The sequence below is a fragment of the Lutzomyia longipalpis genome, chromosome 4, assembly GCF_024334085.1.
Source record: "Lutzomyia longipalpis isolate SR_M1_2022 chromosome 4, ASM2433408v1".
Taxonomy (NCBI): Eukaryota; Metazoa; Arthropoda; class Insecta; order Diptera; family Psychodidae; genus Lutzomyia; species Lutzomyia longipalpis.
This window is the reverse complement of record NC_074710.1, coordinates 3,571,779-3,590,452: the sequence shown is the minus strand read 5'-3', so window position 1 is coordinate 3,590,452 and position 18,674 is coordinate 3,571,779. Positions and strand designations below refer to the sequence as shown.

Sequence of the window (18,674 nt, the reverse complement as noted above, 5' to 3'; positions counted from 1 at the left end):
GATTAGCCGGGCTTTACCATAGCAATGGGAATCTCTCAAGAAAATCCCCCAGTAGGATTTATTCTTTATTTCTGTTATTTCTACTATTTAGCATTATTAAATGACAAAGAATAATATTGCTGTGACGGAGAAACTTTTGCAAGCTACTCTGAGCTCTAACATAGCGCCTTTTCCCATACAAAGAGAGACAATACCCCGGGGGATAAGCTTCAGTGAGTTAAACCATATCTAGGGATTCTTTTTTCTTCTCATAATACGCAATTCTTTGAAACTGAAACTCTTCAGTGGTATTTTGGGAACAATTTCTCATGAAAAATAATTTTTCCTCAAAAGGATCAAGAGTAATAATTTTTTTGGACAATTTGGAGGAAAAAAAAGAATAAGTTAGAAGATTAGACTTTTACTTTAGAAATTTGAAAGAAAATTTAGAGGATTTACAGAAAAAAACCCTGTAAGAAAAGTCAATGATAAGCTGCATAAATTTTCGCTAATTAATGCAATCTTTCGTTTTAAAAAATTCAATGAGAGTAGAGGGAGTCTGCGCGATCGACGTGAGATTCAGTTGATGAACAAGAGCTCCCCAATAGCACCGCAGTGTCAGTCTGTAAATGCTAGTCATTGCATTTCTATATTCTTTCGGTATATTTATCATGTTTTTTCTACGGCGAAATTGCCATTCGTTTGAGCAAAGGTTCTTGAAGAAAGTCAAAGATCTTCTTCCCTTTGATTTGAAGAGGGAATCTCCAAAGGAAATGTCTCAAGTAAGGAATATTCTGGACCTCAGCATGGATGAGAAGAGAAATTTTCTCAATTCATTCGACTTTATGATGACTGATTGCGATGGTGAGTTACTGTTTGAAAAAAATTTAAATGAATGAATATTTTAAGACCTTAAAAAATGAAAAAGAAAAAAGATAATGTCTTTTGATGAATAAAAAATATATAAAAAATTCTGTAAAAAGTTCTCATTGAAATAAAATATTTTCTCAGATATTTAAAAAATAAACAGTGAATTAACCCTTTGAAGACAATTTGTTCATATCGGCTGACGCAAAAAATTCATCAAATTTATTGAAATTTTCGTTACTTTCCCATCCATTTATATGGGGAACTTTTTATGATCTTTTTATCTATAGTTAATTTTTATTTATTGATCTAAATTCAATGTAAGAGCTTGTTTTTATAAACCTAGAACATTTTTTGATCACAAAAGGACATCCCCAAGAACTCTTAGTGGGAAAATCTTAGAAAAAAATTTAAGTGGTGGTTTTTTTTTTTTTGACAAAAATGTATTACTTGACCTCAAAGGAACCTCCCTTATATTGCTTTTGGGCCAATTAGCCCGCTAGATTGTGTGGGGTCCTCAAAGGGATAAATTAAGAATTAAAATGTTTTTTAAAAGCTTTTTTTGTCATATTGAAACAAATAAAATCAGCTAAGAAAAAAGTCTTAAAATAAAACATAAAATTTATTATTAATAAAACAATTTAGAGAGCACTAAAAATGTTAAATAAAAATGAGTAATAAGAAATAAAAAGGCACAGCAATTAACGTCAGCCTATGACGTACCTACCTATGTATACATACATTTTGTATATATACAAAAATTATTTAGAAGAACGAGAAGAATTCTCACAGATTTAAAAAAAAAACTACTTTAAAATGTTTTATAATATTTTCTTAATTATTTCTTAATTGCAAGGTGTCCTGTGGAATCTCATTGATCCAATTCCTGGTACTGGAGCAGCTTTGAGGGATGTGGAAGCTGCGGGTAAAAGAGTTATTTATGTGTCCAATAACAGCGTTTGTCCAGATAGTGTTTATGAGAGAAAAATTAAGAGTATTGGTGCCACATACAGGCAGGAAGATCTTGTACATCCAATCCATACTATTATCTACTATCTCAAGAAGATCAAATGCAGAGATCTGATATATTTCATTGGATCTGATCATACGAAGAATATCCTCTCAAGTGCTGGATTCAACGTAATTTGTGGACCCACTGAGAAATTTGACGCGGACTTTCGTAAGCTTGTGGCTGCTGTGAAGGATAATCAGCCTGTTAAGTACGTCATTTGGGATGTTGATTTAAACTACAGCTACCCACAATTTCTTCGTGCTGAATTGTACCTTCGTGACCCAAAGTGTCAGCTAATTCTCGGCGCCACTGACTACCGTGTCCCCATAGTATCAGGGTTTGATCTCCCCGGGCCGGGATATCTAATGGATGCCTTGGAAGCGGCTCTTCCACCTGGAAAGAAGCCAATTATTCTGGGTAAGCCCGGTATTGAACTGGGAGAGATTCTTATGGAGAAATATGCAATCTCAGATCCTCAGAGGGTACTCTTTGTTGGCGATATGTTGCATCCTGACATTAAATTAGCCACAAACAATGGCTTCCAGTCTCTCCTGGTTCTAACTGGAGCAACAACGCGGAAACAAATGCTTAGCAGCGAAGATAGCACCGTCATCCCGGATTTCTATGCTGACTCCATTGCTGCCATATCAAAGCTTATTCAGAGTCTCCCGATCCAATCATCTTTGTAGAATTTTATTATTTTATTCTTCGAAAAGAAACTGGGCCCGTATTATGTAACTCTCCGAGTGCTGGGTGGCTGAAGAGCTCTTATGGGCCACCCAGCACTCGGAGAGTTACATAATACGGGCCCAGTTTGTTGGCATCTTTAACTAAAATATTATAGAAAAAAATTATTTTGGGAACTTATAAATTTATTATGATTTTTATTTAAATCATAATGTTGTAATACTTTTAAATTGAATAAGAATGAATTTGTGTATTTAGATATAAAAAAAATTGTAAAAAAAATCAGATATAAATAAAGTATTTCTTTGGAAAATTTAAAATTGCATAATTTTATTAAGTTACAAACTATAGTCAAGAATTAAATCAAGATAAACAAAATTATAATAAAGAAATATGATAACCGCATTTTATTCCTTTTAATTCATAAAAAGATATTCAAAATATTAAAATTTTACCTTACTATGCTTAGATGTAAGCATTAGATTTCTGGAAGACCTAATACATAGAATCTCATGTATTTACATAAGTCTAACCTTACAGTAGTCTCAGCAATTTTCTTTTTTAACTTTAAGTGCATAAATATTGCATAAAAAGTTTCTATTTTTATAAATATTCAATTACATTTAGTTAAAGAAAGATTCTTAGAATGTTTTAAGGAAAGTTTCTATAAAATTGTTTTAAAATTGAATTTTTATATAATTTTGAAATTTTAATTTGTAAAAATTAAAAAAAAAATTCCTGGACAAAGGGTTAAATAATTTATTAGTGTGTGAGTATTTTGGATAAACTAGACATTTATTTCTATGATTTTCAGACTCTAGCTTAAACTATTTGCGGCCATTTTAATTTTTTATATGGTAAAATAATGGCTAAATTGAAAACTTCGAATGAAGTCCGTTCAACAGAGAGTCTGGATCGGAATGGATCAGACTTTTCGATATATTAGTATTGTATTTGAAACATCATCTAATAGTTTCTCACCTTGAATGTCTTTTGATATGCAAAGTCAATTGGTAGAGTTCTAAAGAAGAATTCTAGAGATAAGTACATACATTTGTAATCTTCTGATTGTGATTTAAAAACAAAAGTGATTTTATATTAGTTAGTTAAAATGGTTCTATCTCCTATGCAAAGAATCTTTTGCCATTCATTTAAAAAGCCCGCAAGAGTTTAGATCATTATTGGAAGAGCACTACAAGTATAAAAATAAAATGGGACTTTCTCATGTATTACAACGAATTTCTTATTGTTCTCTGCTAAATCCCGCGAGATTTCGCTCAAGTTCCTGTGCTTTTGGGAAATTATTTGAAAATGCAACAACTTATGGAAAAGTGCAAAGTTCATGGAGGATGTATCACAATATGGTGAGAGAAAAGATGGAAATGGTGAAGCATATTCTGGATTTAAATGGTGAAGAAAAAATGAATTTTATGAATTCCTTCGACATCGTGATGACGGACTGTGATGGTGAGTGAATTCATGTTAAATGTGGGAAAACGTAAATAAAAAAAGGAATATTTCAGGAGTCATTTGGTTTGGATTGGGTGAAGTTCCTGGTGTTGGTGCAGCATTAAATGCCCTCGAAGAATGCGGGAAACGTGTGGTGTACGTTTCTAACAACAGCACAAGACCCACAAAGGATTACAAGAAAAAAATTGAGAAACTCGGAGCGAAATTTCAGGAGGAGAACCTCGTACATCCTATGGTGGCTATTATTGACTATCTCAATAAAATAAATTTTAAAGGATTGATCTATTCTTTTGCAACGGAATGCGCAAATAATCGTCTCCGTGAAGCTGGCTACGAAGTACTCGATGGGCCTGTTGGGAAAGTCGAGGAAAATCATGAGAAAATTCTAAAATCCGTAAATGATGGTGCACCTGTAAGGCTAGTTATTGCCGAAAGTGATCTAAACTTTAATCTCGCTAAATTTTGGAGGGCAGACATTTATCTAAAGCACCCGGAATGTGATCTAATTGTTGGCGCTAACGACAGACGAATTCCTGTGACGCAGGATTTTGATATACCCGGTCAAGCACCCATTATAAACTGCTTGGTAGGATCCCTACCAGCGGGTAAAAGACCTATTATACTAGGGAAGCCTGGGGTGGATCTCGGGGAGATTCTAATGAGCAGATATAACATAAAAGATGGCAAAAGAGTTCTATTTGTGGGTGATCTGATTTGTACGGATATTAAATTTGCCAGCAATGTGGGATTTCAGTCACTTCTTGTGCTGTCAGGAGGAATAACAAGGGAGAGGATGCTAGCCAACAAAGACACCACTGCCATTCCCAACTACTACGCTGACTCTATATCTGATTTTACAACATTAATCCGGAGTCTTTAGCTAGAAAAAGATTTTCATTAAACATAATCTTAATTGTTCTTTATGGTAATGCTGTGAGTGGCCTTAGTAGCTAGAGGATAGTACCATGGCAAGGTGGACCAAGCGAACTATAGACTGATAATTTGTACGCAAACAGCAGAAAAATCTTGTAATGAGCAAAAATAATAATTGAATCGTTAAGTTTGAAAAGGAACTTAACTCTTTTTTTTTTCGTTTTAAAAAATGAATTTGAATTTGAATTCCTGTCCATATTTTTAAACTCTTAACCTTTATTCACTTATCAAAATATTTGTTACAAATATGTAAATAAAGATAAATTTAAGTAAATTTTGTCGTTAAATTTTACAAAATATAAAGAGATGCAATTTTAAATTACATTAAAGCAAAATTTATTGAGACCAAGGAAAAGGACTATGAGAAGAAACAATTATATTAAAAAAATAAATAGCATTATTCATCTTTTTAGCTGTGAACAATATTTATATTTACTTAAAACATCGAGTGCAAGAGATATTTAACTTTTTATCCATTATTTATTTATTTAATTAAGATCAGGATTAGGAACTAATTCAAAAATGAATAAAGATTAAGTTCTTATTCCTTGCAAAAGTTTTAGCATAAAAATTTGTTTGTAGAAGTAAAAGAAATTGTTGTAATTTCCAATATAAGCGGGAAAATTGAAAATTGTCATGCAATATGGGTTGACCATTCCACAAAATATACATTGAACGTGTGCGACGGTGGTGAGTGTAAGAAATGTTCCCCAATAGTTACAAAATAAAGCTTTAATGCCCCAAAAACTCCCTCCACAAAGTTCGTTTGAAATTTTCAACGAGTGAAAAATCAATTTTATTTTGCTACCAACTACAATTATTGGGACGTGCTCCAGAGCGAAAATCACCAAAATGCTGCAATTTCCTCCACAATGTCCTTCCCCCTATTTTACCCTCGTATGGGAACCCATTCATGTGGGAATTGCAAACACAAGGAGAAATTGGAAATGCCAACACAGAACTTGTGTCTTCTGGACACAAAAAAAAACATAGAAAACAATTTACGAATAAAACATCTAATGCGTTACAAAGACCCATTTCACCGTACCTCGTCGTATCCTCTTCAATGAACTCTCAGTAGGTGGGGGGTTTATGAAAAAGTTATATATATATGTATGTATTTTCTGCCACATAGGGTGATTCACAAAGTTCTGAAAGGTCAAAAATGAAATTGAGGTGAAAAAGCTTTGAGAAAACTATTCAAACTCAACTTACCGAATCTTTACATATTGCGACGAATTTTAATTTTTTATCTGAACAACTGGGCATTAAATGTACAAAAGTTATATGCATAGGACATTTACGTTAAATAGATTAAGCAAAAAAAAAAACTTTAAAAAGCATTAGGCAAATTTCAGATAGAGTTCTAGAACAGCAGCACCCTACCCTATTCTCTTAAAGAAACGTTGTTCTAACTTGAAGGAATAAGATTTATTTATACATAACACAGCTCTGCGAGGGTTAATCAATCATTCAAATCATCAAATTAAATTTTTAAATACTAAAGGGTGAAAATATCTTTTCTGCTCTAGAAATTAACTTATAAGATTAACTTTTCCACATATTTTGATCTTAATATTGGCGTAATAACAATGGAATATTCATCAGTTAAACACCCCTTGATCAAAGTTCCATTTCAGAACAAAAGGAGATTATTCGTTTCTGTTCGAACAGACCCTTAATTTAAGGAAACAATCATGTTACGCGTTTTCTTGTAGATGTTCAAAATATAGATTCAAATCTTCCTAAATTATCTTTAAAAAAATCGTTATAAATTCAAATGTATGAAACATACACGCTGATGTTTCATCATTGAGTTTTGAATAGCCATTTTTATGCTATAAAGGGGACAAAAATCACTACAATAACGTCATAGTTTGAATTTTTTTGGTAACTTTTCTCATCTGATCCTATTACAAAAATATGAAATGTCTTTGATGATTTTTTTTTTAATTACCGAAACGATTAAACTCTTTTATTAGAAACATTCTTTTTAGTTTTCAGAGCTCAAAACTTAAAAAAAAGAAATTGTATTAACAGTTAAAATATTTTTGAATATTGATCATTTTAGTCATTTTATAGCTATAAACAATCTTTAAGTCTTTCAGGAAGAATCCTCATCCAGACCAATTTATCTATGAGAATCACCCTGTTCTTTCTATACTTTAGCTATGCTCCGCTTAGTGTATTACTATGCTATGGGCAAAAGGGTGGATGGGAGTCAGCACCAACATTCAGCAACCTGCTGACTTTGTGGGAAATTGCGTGCAAAACGTAGATTACAGAGATTAAACTTTAGGACGGGTAATAACATTATTAGCTCATATTTCACTTTGTGCACGCTTTTTGGTTTGAGTATGTGCCGTGTAAACAAACAAGGAATAACAGGTATTTTCCCAACAATTTATTTGCACACAAAATATTTTCTGGTGCACCATGAAATGAATGAGCTGGAAATAAATTGCATCGCGAAAGCGGTCTTTACGTACCTACTTCAATTTTTTTTTGTATTTTAACATCCTTTTTGAAAAATATACACTGCAAATAAATTACTATATCATCATTATTTGCTCATGGATGGAAATGGTTTGTTTGCCATCCATTCACTCCGATTTAATTTAATATTAACAAAACATCAGAGTTCAAACCCCCATACACAGCATCCCCTACGCGAGTATATGGGGTTGGATGGTTGAGGAAAATAATTAAAATTCCCGCCAACTCGCTTCAGTTGTTTTTAGAGGCAACACGGACGAAATGGGCAGTAATTTGCGTGCGTTTGTCGGGGGGCTATTCCCTGTGTTTATGGGAGTCAGTTAAAGAGGGGAATGAATAAATTAATATCCAGTACATAGTTCAACTCCATGTAATTTGCATTTGAACCTTTTTTCTCACTCAACCGCAAAATTAGTGGCTTTTTTGAGGGAATATATTCCATGGAAAGGTCTTTCAAAACCCAAAAAGGCCGCAATTTAAAAGAGTTTGTGAATATTATCTTTAAATTTAACACGCTGGTTAATCTTTTCGAACTCTTTCAAAGCCTTTAATACAAAAAATTGAAAAGAAAATTAAAGAAAAATATTTTTTTATTATTTTTATTTATTTATCCTCATTTGTTAATCTGAACTGTTCTTGAAGTTTGAATTTTTGAATTTTTCCAGAGAGGGTTTTTGGGAAGTCATCCACAATCCGAAGGTAGCGTGGAATTTTAAAATAAGAAATCTTCCCATGACAGAATTCCTTAACTTCCTCCAGAGACAACGTCTGAACACCATCTCGGAGTCGAACGAAGGCACACAGCTCTTCTCCTAGCCTCTCATCAGGAACACCCACAACGTAGGCCTCTGCAATCTGAGGACATGTTACAAGGATGTTTTCAACTTCTTTCGGAAAAATATTCTCTCCTCCCCGATTAATCATATCCTTGAGTCTTCCAACAACTTGACCATATCCATCTGGATAAAGAATAAACTGATCGCCAGTTCTTAACCATCCATCCCTTCCTAGAACTTCCTTAGTCTTTGCTTCGTCTTCCCAGTAACCGAGCATGGTGAAGTAGCCTCTAACGCAAAGCTCACCAGGAGTCCCGAAAGGAACGAGATTTCCTTCAGCATCAATTACTTTAGCTTCTAGGTGATACTGTAACTGACCTGCAATGTCAAGCTCTTTATTCTCATCACTATAATGAATTCCAAAGGAAACTGAAGAGTTCTCTGTTGTTCCGTACACATTTTTAACTTCCTTAATTCCCAAATCTTCTTTCAAATATTTCATTAGCTGCGGTGGACACAATGCACCACCAGTTAATGCTAGATCGACATCTAGATCCAAACGTTGTTCTCGTTGTATTCTAACCAAGTCAACATGCATAGTTGGGGTGCCATTAACAACACGACATCGCTCTTCTTTTATAGTTCGTAATGATTGCTCTGCATTGAATGTTATAGATGGGATCACAACAGTTGCAACATGGCATAGCCCCAGCATGATAGTACTGCTAACGCCGTAAATATGGAAGAATGGTACCTGAGTGCAAATCCTCTTGCCGCGCACATTTAAATGATCTCCAAGATGAATGGCGTTGTTGACAATCCCAATGTGTCGTAGAAGGGCTGCCTTTGGCTTTCCAGTTGTCCCTGATGTGAACATAATGTTGCACCCACTATCAGGATCAATTTTATCCTGTAAGCCAGCTATCTCCTGAACTTGCTCACTTGATGGCATCGATGCAACATCGCTGAGTCGGAAAACTCCCGGAAAATTTTTCTCAGAATCCACAATTACGTGTGAAAGGGAAGGAATGTTGCAGGATGAAAGTTTTCCCGGGGATGTAGTTTGGAGTTCAGGAAGAATCTTCAGAAGAGCATCGTAGTAGGATTTATTGCGGAAGCTTTCGCTCGTTACGAGAGCTTTTACGCCAACTTTCTGTAGACAGTACTCCATCTCAGGAGCTTCATATGCGGGGTTTAGAGCAACAAAGATCAATCCAGCCCGGGCGGCGGCGTAGAAGACAACAGGCCAGGAGATAACATTCGGTGCCCAGAGACCAACGCGATCACCCTTCTGAAGTCCCAAACTCCGGAATCCAGCTGCTAAGCGATCAGCTTCAAGTCTCAGCTGATCGTAAGTTAGTCGTTTCTGCTCCTGCACTGCCACAAATGCTTCACGATCACCATACTCACTGGCAATTCGACCCAACTCCTGACCAATTGTACGGTAGGCAAGAGGATACTTTCCGTAGTTGTGGTAGTAACTCAATCCGCCTGATTCATTATGATTCCTTCGGATACTAATTAAAAAACTACTACACTGCAATGCTTTAAATCCCTTAAAGAGTTTAAAGGAGTTAAAGGTGGATTTTATTGAACTTGAAAGCATCTCTTAGAGCAGAAAATGAATTGTTTTTCCTTCTCAAAATGAAATAAGACTGTGGTGTAGAAAAAATCGAAACTATCTTCAGCAACTTCTATTGTTCGTCGTCTTATTTATCTAATCATTCTTCTTATCAGGCTATAAAAGTGCATGGAAGATTATGATACGAAAATGAAGTTGATCTCTTACAAAAAAGTCTATTTTTATGTTATTTCCTATGTCGTGTTTGTCTTACTTTTCTATATTATGTTATCACCGTTATCCCATTATGTATATTATGCAATACATACTTACATAATCGTATACATATGTATGGTATATAATTAATTTATTTGTGTTTTGTTGTTCATGAAATTATTTCCAAATAAAAAGGAAAAACATTTTTAGGGAAAATAAAGCTTTTCTGTTTTTATTATAGAATGTTATACCTACAAAATATAGAAAGTTCAATTTTGCCACGCGACGCACGCTTTCACATCCCATTTATCTGGCATCTGTCGCTCTGTGCTCGTAGTAATTGTGTCAAGTGAGCTCCCAAAGTGGAGTATTTTCATTTAAAGACACACACACACACTGAGCTGAAAACAATTTTGGGAAAATGAAGGGAAATTGTTCAATTTTAAAGCAACACTTTTGGATGCTCGAAAAATGCTTAATATGGGGTGCTTCAGCTTGAAATTGGGGAAGAAATTCGACGAAGGGGAAAAAGTGAAATCACAATGGCCCTTTTTCTTTTAAATGAGAAAATAGAAATAATGAAGAAATAAATCTCATTTCCACTCAAGGACCACCCCCCAAACATTGTGCAAGATTGAGATGGTACCATCCCTCGACTAATTGGAATCCACTAAAAAGCGGTGTAAATTGTAAATTAAATTGTCTCTCTCACTTCCATTCTCCTTTTGCAATTTCCAACACACTGACTTTTCAACCGTTTTTCCGCCGAATCTTTGTTCCACGCGGCGCGGGGCCACGTAGAAAATTAAGCTTTGACGGTGGGTTTGGCGCGGAGGGGGGCGTGTGGGGGCTAGAGCAGAGAAAGTGTTGCCCCAACATTAGCGCAAAAGGGCGGCAATGGTGCTCAACGGCACTGCGAGTCTGAGGTGGTGGAGGGTTGAGGGTTTGAGGAAGCGAGACAATTCCAGCACATATAAATGAAAATGTCTAATGCAGCCCCGAGGAGTACTTATCCCGCTGTAATCATCAATGAGGATCTGTGCACAGTGGAACCATTTGATACAAAACTTTTCTTATACAATTTTCCTTTCTTCGAGCCCGACAACATGGAGTGAATTGCGGATTTTCGGTTCCTTCGGAGAATCATTTGGAATTAAATTGGTCTCCAGTGTGCACAAGTTTTGGGCGAATTTAGGGAGGACCTTTAAATAAAGCTAATGAGATCGCATATATAACACAAGAACAACCATTCCCAGTGACAAAGATGGTTTGGTGGAAAGTTTCCTTGAGTTTTATGAGAAATAAAAACATTTATTAAAGGGATTGAATTTATCTTAAATATTTTGGTATTCAATTTAAAAGAATTCGTTAAAAATTACCTAAGGGATGGTCACGTTATTTTGGAAACTCGGGCACTTTCAAGAGCGATTTTCAAGCCAATTTTGAAACCAAAAATTCGAAATTTGCTTGCAATCTTGTTAAATGACCAAATATTGATAAGAAAACAGTAATTTCGATTTAGAAAATAAATTTTTGTGCTCAAAAATATTATTTGAAATTCTCACATTTTGGCCATTTTGTTCCTGTAGAGTTTCCAAAATAACGTGACCATCCCTTAAATTATTAAAATTTATTTTTGATTTATTTATTGTAGGGAAGGCAATAGGTGAAATTAATGATAAAATGGATGAAAGTATAAAAAGTATCATTGAAAAAGGAGTCTATTCACTTTTAATGCTATAATTGCCACACATAAAATCAGAAAACTTTAAAGAAAGCTAATAAAAATTTAGGTCAACCCCAATAAACTTTCATTAATCAAATGGGAAAGATTTCTCAAATAATACTAAAGCCACTCCCCCATTGTAATTCATTTTAAAATAATTAATTGTAGGGGAGATTGGAATCGGTAGGTTGAATGAAAAATACATAAATATATTTATCTATATAACTTACTAATTTCTCTCCTAACTATGTGTTTCTAACCTACTTCCTCACTATCTACCTACCCTGTAAACAAGTGATTGAGCCAACAAATACTCAATTAAGATTGAATCAATAATTAATAATTTTTGAAAGTAAAAAAGAACAGAGTTCGTTAAGAAATCGCAATAGAAGTTAAAAGCATGAAAAAGATTAAAAATCAAAGAAAAACAAGAAAAACTTCATGAAAAACTTTCGAAATCCCGGAAAGCATAGAAATTGTATATCGCGATCTAGAAAAATGCGCAAATCTGTGCCGAAAGCTCCGGATAAAGGTATTTTATAATCAGAGCGGATTAAGACACAGCAAAGAGCTCTGCAATAATTAACCAATCCATTGAAACAGTCAATTGTTTAATCAATTATTGATCAAGGATTACTCAAATCTCAAGTCAAAACTGATTGCTCAATAATTGATCCTCTATGCGGACTTGCATTGACTTGCAATATTGAGCAAATTTCCCCAATAAAATCAATTGCATTAACATACCTAAAAGGAGGGTATGTATTTTAGAGGTATACCCAAAAACCGAAAAGCCCACAAATTTGTCCCAAGAAATGGCCACAAGTGTGAAGTTAGAAATGAAATTTAATGAGATGACTCTGTTGTATCGCATTCGGTCACTTAATATCCGGGGGCTGTTGCGGAGATCTTACCGAATACCACAGATGGGAAACTATCTTAAGATATTTCCCCATATAATTTCAAATTGTCTGTGCAAACCGCATAACAACCAGAGCATGAGACTTGATTACCTCACTCTGTGCCATTTCTAATGTGTTGCACACACCATTTGCAGAGGGGCACCACACCGAACTGCTTGGTTGCGGGACAAAGTTTGCCGCATCCAAGGAAGTGGTGTGATTTTCATTTGTGTCACGCATCGTGGTTGAATTATGAATGATACGATGGGGAAGTAATATGATGGGGTGGCGAGGGGTGGTGAGGTATTCTTATTGACTCATTCTCAGTGTATCTTAATAAATCTCCCCAAAAGATGAACTTGCACTGCTATGTGAGTTAATGAAGTTTTCCCCCCAAATGTTTCAAAGGTTTTCCCCGAGAGCTTTCAATCTAATTGTGTATCTTTGTAGTTTGAAAGTGAACTTTCACGATGAATAGTCAGTTTCTTGAGAACGTTGTCAAACATACTCAAACTTTTGAGAGATTATTTGCACTGTGTTTTGTGTGAATTTCCACAAAGAAAAACTTGTTGATTCAGCAAAGTATCATAAATTGAGTTTTACTGTTGAAATCTGTCATATTTGTTCAATATTTATTTTCCCGGAAGTTGAGGTTACATTACATTTAGAGAATGAATACTTTCCGGAGTTCTGGATCACAATGCCACTTTTTCATCTCACTATCGGTCCAATCGTTGAATTTGGCAATTAGTTCCGGTGTCATTTCCTCCTTGTGCGATCCTACAGCCCCTTTGCGCGTGATCCGGAAATTCGGGTCAACCATTTTCACATTAAGCGAATCTTCAACCATCTTTAGGATAAACTCCATATTGCATGAGGTATTTTTGGAAAATTTAGCAAATGACAAATGATCCGCAAGGACATCAATTTGTTCCTTAGAGTAGGTTTTCCTGAAAAATGCAGCAGTTCTCTCAATTACAGCTGGATGGTTGAATTTCATCTCTTCAAATGTGAGAAAGAGGATATTTTCCTCATGTCTCATATTCCAAAAGTCAATTATGTGGGAGTGATAGGGTGAAAAATCAATCATGTCATTTAAAAAGGCTTCCATGAAGTCGGAAAATGATTGTTTGTAGTGCTGGAAATTGACGTAGTGATGATACCAAGATATTGCCGTATCCTTGCAATTTCGTGCAACATAGACAATTTTTGGCTTCACAGTCCAAATTTGCGGAGGTAGTAGATGAGCTGGTAGATGACTTTTGATGTATCTTGGCGATGGCATATTATTCAGCCGAGTAATTTCATCCATATCTGGTATCTCACGCGACATCAAGCAACCAATCCTGAGGAAAATGATGAATCACATCAAATTAGGATCAATAGAAATCCTTACCATTTGAACTTACTCCAAATACGGAAAACGTATTGATAGCTTTTCCTTTCCACCCTCATAATCCAAATTGTTGCATATCTGCCATACCATCTCCTGCGTCCATGTTGTTCCACATTTAGGATAGGTAATAACCCAAACATCATCAGGACGAACAACAAAGTTTTCAATCTTCTCCGCCATATCTTGGTAATAAACAGGCAAAAAGCATGGTTCCATGCACCATTTCTCAGCAATGGGTATATCCTTAGGTCGTTCAGTTCGTTGCACAGTAATGAAATCGTTAACACCGACGTATGCAGCCTTTTTAGACTTTTCCGTCTTTTCAACTTTTTCACAAACGATCGACATTTTCTTCCGCAAAAAAATCACTTTTCTCAAGACACCGAGCAATGAACTACTCGAACTGAAGCTAACAACACTCTAAATTGCTCTATGGGTTGATAGGAGCTTTAATAGGGCTGTGTTATCAGTTCATGGATGGAAATTGAATTGAACTTGGGTGCCGCTTTTGACCGTGATAATCAAAAAAGTAGCCACATAAGATGGAATTTCAGACGACACTAAACTCGCTCTTGTGAGTATTTTCTATGAGATGTTGGTAGGAAGAGCAGCTCTTGCTAACTGATTGTATTTATCTAGCCATTTATGCAGATGTATGCTGAAGTAAATGTTCGACTAATCACTGATCACTCGAGTAGAAATATGTAATGTTATGAAATGTTACGCAATAAAAGCACCATATGTGTTTGAAGAATCAGTCAAAACACACACGAATTATCATGAATGAATGAACAAACAGAAAGATAGTAATTGAGTTAAATTAACGTTTATTAACAACTCAGAACTTCCCAATATATTTTTTTTCTCATCCCAAAATATTCACCAAAAATTAATTGAAATTATTGCTAAGTCACCACCATTTAGCATACTCATTGATGAGTTTTAGGAGAATCTCCAACAGTTCCTGTATCAAAGCCTCTCATTAATACTTTACTCATCTTCATGTTTAAATTTTTTCTGGAGTATGAATTTTTGTACTTTGCCGGAAGTTGTTTTTGGGAAGTCATCCACAATCCGAAGGTAGCGTGGAATTTTAAAATAAGAAATCTTCCCACGACAGAATTCCTTAACTTCCTCCAGAGACAACGTCTGAACACCGTCTCGGAGTCGAACGAATGCACACAGCTCTTCTCCTAGCCTCTCATCAGGAACACCCACAACGTAGGCTTCAGCGATTTGAGGACATGTTACTAGGACGTTTTCAACTTCTTTCGGAAAAATATTCTCTCCTCCACGAATAATCATATCCTTGAGCCTTCCAACAACTTGACCATAACCGTCTTGATGAAGGACAAACTGATCACCAGTCTTGAGCCATCTATCTTCACCCAGAACTTCCTTAGTCTTTGCTTCGTCTTCCCAGTAACCGAGCATGGTGAAGTAGCCTCTAACGCAAAGCTCGCCAGGAGTCCCGAAAGGAACGAGGTTTCCTTCAGCATCAATTACTTTAGCTTCTATGTGATCCTGCATATGTCCTACAGTTTCCAAAACTTTACTTTCCTCATCATGGGGGAGAGTATTGAAGCAAACAGCCGAATCCTCAGTCAATCCGTAAACATTCTTAACTTTCTTCAATCCCAGCTCACTCTTCATATCTCGCAGGAGTTGTGGTGGACACAGAGCACCTCCGCTAACAGCAATTTCAGCTTCCAAATTCAGTTTCAATTCTCTTTGCTTTTTAACTAAATCAACGTGCATTGTAGGTGTTCCATTGATAACTGAACACTTTTCTTCTTTAATTGCCCGTAGTGATCTCTCAGGATTGTATGTAATCGATGGGAGGACAATTGTAGCATAATGTGATAAGCTTGCTAGCATTGTGATCACGACTCCGTAGACATGGAAGAAAGGAACCTGCATAAGGATTTTCCTTCCACGAAATTCTAGATTTTCTCCAATATGAATACCATTGTTGACAAAGCTAAAATGATTCAGAAGAGCTGCCTTTGGTTTCCCCGTTGTCCCTGATGTGAACTGAATATTGCACCCACTATCAGGATCAATTTTATCCTGTAGGCCAGCTATCTCCTGAACTTGCTCACTCGATGGCGTCGATGCAACGTCGCTGAGTCGGAAAACTCCCGGAAAATCTTTCTCAGAATCCACAATCACGTGCGAAAGGGAAGGAATGTTATCAGATGAAAGTTTTCCCGGGGATGTAGTTTGAAGTTCAGGAAAAATCTTCAGAAGAGCATCGTAATAGGGTTTATTGCGGAAGCTTTCGCTCGTTACGAGAACTTTTACGCCAACTTTCTGTAGACAGTACTCCATCTCAGGAGCTTCATATGCGGGGTTTAGAGCAACAAAGATCAATCCAGCCCGAGCGGCGGCGTAGAAGACAACAGGCCAGGAGATAACATTCGGTGCCCAGAGACCAATGCGATCACCCTTCTGAAGTCCCAAACTCCGGAATCCAGCTGCTAAGCGATCAGCTTCAAGTCTCAGCTGATCGTAGGTTAGTCGTTTCTGCTCCTGCACTGCCACAAATGCTTCACGATCACCATACTCACTGGCAATTCGACCCAACTCCTGACCAATTGTGCGGTAGGCAAGAGGATATTTTCCAATATTATGAAGATAACTTAATTCATTTGTTTGCGTATGTTTTCTTCTCAGAGCCAACACAGTTGCTTGACCACACTTCACTCTCACAAAAGCCCCTAATGCTCTTCTTGCAATCACCATGGTTGATGGAAAACTAAATGGAAAATGCACTTTGCCTGTATGTAAGTCATCAAGGCGAACTTGACAAATAATCTTATCGAGACACTAGCAAGGTCGCTAATGTGCTTGTGTGTAGTGAAAGCAATGAAGCAAGCATGTTAGATATTTTTAAACATCGATAATCATGTGCTAGTGAGCTTCTATCGCATTCACATAGGAATCATTGTATATGTATTAGGCGTTAGAGGTATGAGGTAAACATCTAAACATTTATGAAATATTATTGAGCTTAGACTCTCACACAAGTATACCTCTTTAACACTTTTACGCCAAAAGGGTTATTAATAGGCAAACAAATATTAAAGATTAGGCAGATATAATTTTTCATTTACATTTTTTTCAGCATTATCTATAAAAGAAAAAAAAACCTAATCTTGAAAAAAAAAACTATTTTATAAAATAATTTCAAAAGACTTGTATAAAAAAATGTAGTCGCGAAAGGGTTAACACTTATTTCTTTACGCATAAAAAATGCTTAACCCGGATTTTTAGTACTCCTGATTTCGAAGTCAGACTTTGTAAAAATTTCATAAAATTCCTCAGCGTTTCTGGTTTAACCCTCAGGTGAGCGGAGAAATATTTATTTGACGTTAAATTAAATTTTATCCTAATGTAAAAACTCAACTAAAATATTCTTTTACGATTTAATTAATAAAAATTCTTTTATTTTTTATATAAATATCAAAATTTTCTAATGTTTCTCACTAAAGCACAGATATTGGCATTTATTCCCTTCAAAAGTATTTTAACTTTAATTTAAGTAAAAGTTCATAAAATTCATGCAATAAAAATAATTTTCTTAACCTTAAAACAGTCAAAAATTAACATTAAAAATGGGCAGAACATTTCCCTTTCCCCCATAAACTTCTTAAAATAAAAGGACGAATAATAAGGTAGGTGTATTTGACTCCACAGCGCCTATGTCCTGTCAGTAGTTAGTTAAGTAATTAAACAAACACAAATTGAGGCTGAAAAGGAAAATCTTGCTGATTCGACGAGAGATTTCTCTTGGAGATTACTGATGACTTTTCTGTGTTAAACCTCTGTGGCACCGAGTAGTGCTTTCTCAGGAGGACACGGCTACCTTCCGAGAACTGTCAGAGAAAATTAGTCCTTCGTCTTATCCCCGTGTTGGTGTTCTGTTGAGCAGAAAATGGGGGACGACACCGAATTTCCATCACCTTTTTGAGCGTGGCTTTTTCTTTCTTTCCCCCTATTACAATAAAAATCATTCAATCAACTATTTTGCTTTTATAGTACTGAGAAAGCCAAAATGCATCCTTTCTGGCTATGTACGATGTCGCGTGCGCGATAGATCCTAATCCAATGCGAAAAATTAAGGATGGGGTGGGTTTGTCAAGTTTTCCACCCCCACACAGTGCATTTGGGTCTTTGAAGAGAGACGAATGAACATGATATTTAATTTAGAGTAATTTGGGAAATTTGCTTTCCCTCAAGGAGCCACTTCGTTCCATTCTCAGTGTTTGCACAGAAAGAAATCTCCACCCTTAGCTTCCGAGGTGGTGTACCAGCCAACTTCCCCAAAAAAAATTCCGTAGAATGTAAGAAAGGTTTGGGGGAGAAAAAAAGGCGAAATATACACAAATTAAATACAAGAAAAACACAAAAGGAGGATCCTCGAGAGCAGCTTCTTTTCTCCATCTGTGTTTATTGACTTTCCTTTCATTCCGCACTCCCCTTTGTGTGTTATGTGCTGAAATTCCGTACCGGGGAAGAAGGTACGATGACGAATATCTTGTGACATGAATGTAGGCGGAAAGGACGAAGTGGGAGTCACTTCTTCACTCAACATTTTCTCGTGTCGCCCTTCGAAGGGACGGGAGAAGTAGTCGACAAAAAAAAAAGATA

The 18,674-nt window shown here is 35.8% G+C and overlaps 6 protein-coding genes across 6 annotated transcripts in view; 2 read left to right on the top strand and 4 right to left on the bottom strand.

Annotated features, from left to right (window-relative positions):
• Nucleotides 1–18,674, bottom strand: part of LOC129795731 (40S ribosomal protein S10b-like) — a 575,051-nt gene that overhangs the window by 397,865 nt on the left and 158,512 nt on the right. The gene's annotated exons all lie outside the window — the stretch shown is intronic.
• Nucleotides 290–2,573, top strand: LOC129795658 (uncharacterized). Its single transcript, XM_055837119.1, has 2 exons — nt 290–843; nt 1,703–2,573. The coding sequence occupies exons 1-2, from the start codon at nt 609–611 to the stop codon at nt 2,545–2,547; spliced, it is 1,080 nt and encodes a 359-aa protein (XP_055693094.1). The 5' UTR covers nt 290–608; the 3' UTR covers nt 2,548–2,573.
• On the top strand, nt 3,656–5,695 carry LOC129795638 (uncharacterized). The gene is made up of 2 exons (XM_055837091.1): nt 3,656–4,012; nt 4,069–5,695. Exons 1-2 carry the CDS (start codon nt 3,757–3,759, stop codon nt 4,893–4,895), a joined length of 1,083 nt encoding a protein of 360 aa, XP_055693066.1. The 5' UTR covers nt 3,656–3,756; the 3' UTR covers nt 4,896–5,695.
• On the bottom strand, nt 8,019–10,503 carry LOC129795528 (medium-chain acyl-CoA ligase ACSF2, mitochondrial-like). Its single transcript, XM_055836911.1, has one exon. The coding sequence runs from the start codon at nt 9,824–9,826 to the stop codon at nt 8,048–8,050; it is 1,779 nt and encodes a 592-aa protein (XP_055692886.1). The 5' UTR covers nt 9,827–10,503; the 3' UTR covers nt 8,019–8,047.
• On the bottom strand, nt 13,223–16,876 carry LOC129795532 (medium-chain acyl-CoA ligase ACSF2, mitochondrial-like). Its single transcript, XM_055836916.1, has 2 exons — nt 14,035–16,876; nt 13,223–13,971 (listed from the first exon to the last, which is right to left on the bottom strand). The coding sequence occupies exon 1, from the start codon at nt 16,764–16,766 to the stop codon at nt 15,012–15,014; it is 1,755 nt and encodes a 584-aa protein (XP_055692891.1). The 5' UTR covers nt 16,767–16,876; the 3' UTR covers nt 13,223–13,971; nt 14,035–15,011.
• Nucleotides 13,290–14,369, bottom strand: LOC129794438 (luciferin sulfotransferase-like). Its single transcript, XM_055835189.1, has 2 exons — nt 14,035–14,369; nt 13,290–13,971 (listed from the first exon to the last, which is right to left on the bottom strand). The coding sequence occupies exons 1-2, from the start codon at nt 14,367–14,369 to the stop codon at nt 13,290–13,292; spliced, it is 1,017 nt and encodes a 338-aa protein (XP_055691164.1).

What these genes read in the sequence shown, in the direction of transcription:
- LOC129795658 (XM_055837119.1), top strand. Translation starts at nt 609, where the DNA reads ATGCTAGTCATTGCATTTCTATATTCTTTCGGTATATTTATCATGTTT. An exon ending in TATGATGACTGATTGCGATG is followed by an intron (nt 844 to 1,702) that starts GTGAGTTACTGT and finishes CTTAATTGCAAG; the next exon opens with GTGTCCTGTGGAATCTCATT.
- LOC129795638 (XM_055837091.1), top strand. Translation starts at nt 3,757, where the DNA reads ATGGGACTTTCTCATGTATTACAACGAATTTCTTATTGTTCTCTGCTA. An exon ending in CGTGATGACGGACTGTGATG is followed by an intron (nt 4,013 to 4,068) that starts GTGAGTGAATTC and finishes GGAATATTTCAG; the next exon opens with GAGTCATTTGGTTTGGATTG.
- LOC129795528 (XM_055836911.1), bottom strand. Translation starts at nt 9,826, where the DNA reads ATGCTTTCAAGTTCAATAAAATCCACCTTTAACTCCTTTAAACTCTTT.
- LOC129794438 (XM_055835189.1), bottom strand. Translation starts at nt 14,369, where the DNA reads ATGTCGATCGTTTGTGAAAAAGTTGAAAAGACGGAAAAGTCTAAAAAG. An exon ending in ATACGTTTTCCGTATTTGGA is followed by an intron (nt 13,972 to 14,034) that starts GTAAGTTCAAAT and finishes CATTTTCCTCAG; the next exon opens with GATTGGTTGCTTGATGTCGC.
- LOC129795532 (XM_055836916.1), bottom strand. Translation starts at nt 16,766, where the DNA reads ATGGTGATTGCAAGAAGAGCATTAGGGGCTTTTGTGAGAGTGAAGTGT.